Source organism: Penaeus vannamei, chromosome 1 (assembly GCF_042767895.1).
Source record: "Penaeus vannamei isolate JL-2024 chromosome 1, ASM4276789v1, whole genome shotgun sequence".
NCBI classification, from domain to species: domain Eukaryota; kingdom Metazoa; phylum Arthropoda; class Malacostraca; order Decapoda; family Penaeidae; genus Penaeus; species Penaeus vannamei.
The window spans coordinates 9,223,449-9,225,948 of NC_091549.1; the positions used below are offsets into that span (position 1 = coordinate 9,223,449).

General features: G+C 38.0%; 1 protein-coding gene across 2 annotated transcripts in view; it reads left to right on the forward strand.

Annotated features, from left to right (window-relative positions):
* LOC113813554 (ficolin-1) overlaps positions 1–2,500 on the forward strand; it is a 13,364-nt gene that overhangs the window by 9,592 nt on the left and 1,272 nt on the right. For both annotated transcript variants that reach the window (XM_070133850.1, XM_027365558.2), the window contains 2 exons: positions 1–76; positions 978–1,083. The exon at positions 1–76 is cut by the window's left edge and continues 60 nt beyond it. In XM_070133850.1, coding sequence (XP_069989951.1) covers positions 1–76; positions 978–1,083 — 182 coding nt within the window. The remainder of the gene's footprint in view (positions 77–977; positions 1,084–2,500) is intronic.

Below are 2,500 nucleotides of genomic sequence, written 5' to 3' on the forward strand. Positions count from 1 at the left end.
GGACGCGAGCCGTTCAACCGCACTTTCCAGGACTACAAGGATGGCTTCGGAGATCCTGCGCAGGACCACTGGATCGGTGAGACGCATCCTTCGGGTTCTTTTGGTGGTTAATGGATATTGTGGTCCTGTTGGCCGTCGCTGTTATTTTGGGATGTCGTTATTGCTGTTCTTATTTTCCTTCTTGATCTTGTTATTATTGTTATTTTTCAATATTATTGTTATTATTATTATCATAATTAAAATTATGATTGTCATCATTATCATTATTATTGTCATCATCATAATCATTATTACCATCATTATCACTATTATTGTCATCATCGTCACCATTATTATAACTATTACTACTGATTATCACCACCACCATTATCACTCCACCTATCATTGCTGCCACCATGTTATCATCACCACAGTCATCACCACCATTCCACTCATGTTGCTGTCATGTAGGCCTGGACAAGCTACACAAGCTGTTCCTCTCTCCAACCATTAAACAACATGAACTCTCTCATGTTGCTCTTATGTAGGCCTGGACAAGCTACACAAGCTGTTCCTCTCTCCAACCGTAAACAACATGAACTCTCTCATGTTTCTCTTATGTAGGCCTGGACAAGCTACACAAGCTGTTCCTCTCTCCAACCGTAAACCACATAAACGCTCTCATGTTGCTATCATGTAGGCCTGGACAAGTTACACAAGCTGTTCCTCTCTCCAACCGTAAACCACATAAACGCTATGCTGCTATCATGTAGGCCTGGACAAGTTACACAAGCTGTTCCTCTCTCCAACCGTAAACCACATAAACGCTATGCTGCTATCATGTAGGCCTGGACAAGTTACACAAGCTGTTCCTCTCTCCAACCGTAAACCACATAAACGCTCTCATGTTGCTATCATGTAGGCATGGACAAGTTACACAAGCTGTTCCTCTCTCCAACCGTAAACCACATAAACGCTCTCATGTTGCTCTCATGTAGGCCTGGACATGCTGCACAAGCTGACCACATGGGAGCCTCACCAACTCCGAGCTGTGATGGAGGACTTCGACGGGTCCAAGACCTGGGTTCAGTACAATGTGTTCAGGTAAGTCCTATGTGGTTTTCCGTATGTGGTTAGTGTAGGTTATGATGTAGGTTAGAAGATGATGATGTTTGCGATGATTATAGATAGATAAAGACGTTTGGTGATGATGATAAGTATAGATAGATGAGATATTTTATACAATGATGATAATGATAGATAAGTTAACGAAGAAAGTTAGGTGATGATCATGATAAATAAAGTTAGAGAAGAAAGTCAGGTGATGATGTTGATAAATAAAGGTAGATAGGGAAGTTGGGTCATGGCAATGATAAACAACAATAGATAAGGAAGTTAGGACAAAATGATAATGAATCACAGAGATAGTGAAGTTAGGTCATGAAGATAACTAAAGCTAGTTAAGGAAGTGAGATAATGATGATAATGAATCAGATAGATAAGGAAGTTAGGTATTGATGGTGATAAAGATAAGGGAGTTAGGTAATAATAAATGAGAGAGATAAGGAAATAAGGTGATTGGAATAATAAATGAGATAAGGAAGCAGAATAGGTAAGATGTTCTTAAATAATGATAATAGTAAGAGATTTATGACTATGTAACATGAAAAGAGAAAAATAATTGCATATTACTGTGATAATAGTCATGACTGTTATGAAATTACTACTAATAAATATGATAATTATTAAGAAATCAATGCTAAGACATGATAATGATTATTTTGAAATTACTACTAATACTTATGATAAAGATGCATTTAACGGTCACAGCAACACATTCCTATATACCGAGAACATTAATCAATCATATGTCACACCGAAATAATTCATGACAGTACCCAAGTTGAGGTATAAAATGAAGAAACTATCGTCAGACATCGGAAATTATCGCTATTAATTATGAAATAAGGAAACTGTTAAACACCAGTATTAAGATATCAAATTATTGCTATCAGTAAACCACTATCGACGTCAGCAATTCATTTGCTAACCACTGACTTCTGAATTAAGTTGCTAACTACCGTCTTTTCAGATCCTAACCATTAAGATCTTTTCAACCAGTCCGAACCACTGAAACCTTAATTCTTTTTCATCTAGAATTAACCACTGACTCTTTTATTAAGTCCTTAACCACTGTCTTTTTTAAGAACCTAACCACCGTCTTTTCAAATCAACCAAATCAGTGACTCCTTCATTAAGGTCCTAACCACGGTCCTTAATTAAGGTCCAAACCATCGTCTTTTCAATTAGACAGAACCACCGATTCTTAATTAAGGTACTTACCACGGTCTTTTCAACAAGACCTAATCACCGATTCCTTAATTAAAGTCCTAACCACGCGTCTGTTCAACCAGACTTAACCACCACCAACTTAACTAAAAGGCAAACTCACCCTGCTTTTCAACTCGACCCTAATCTGCTGACGCCTTCATTAGCCTCCTTAATCAGCCCCCGTCGACCC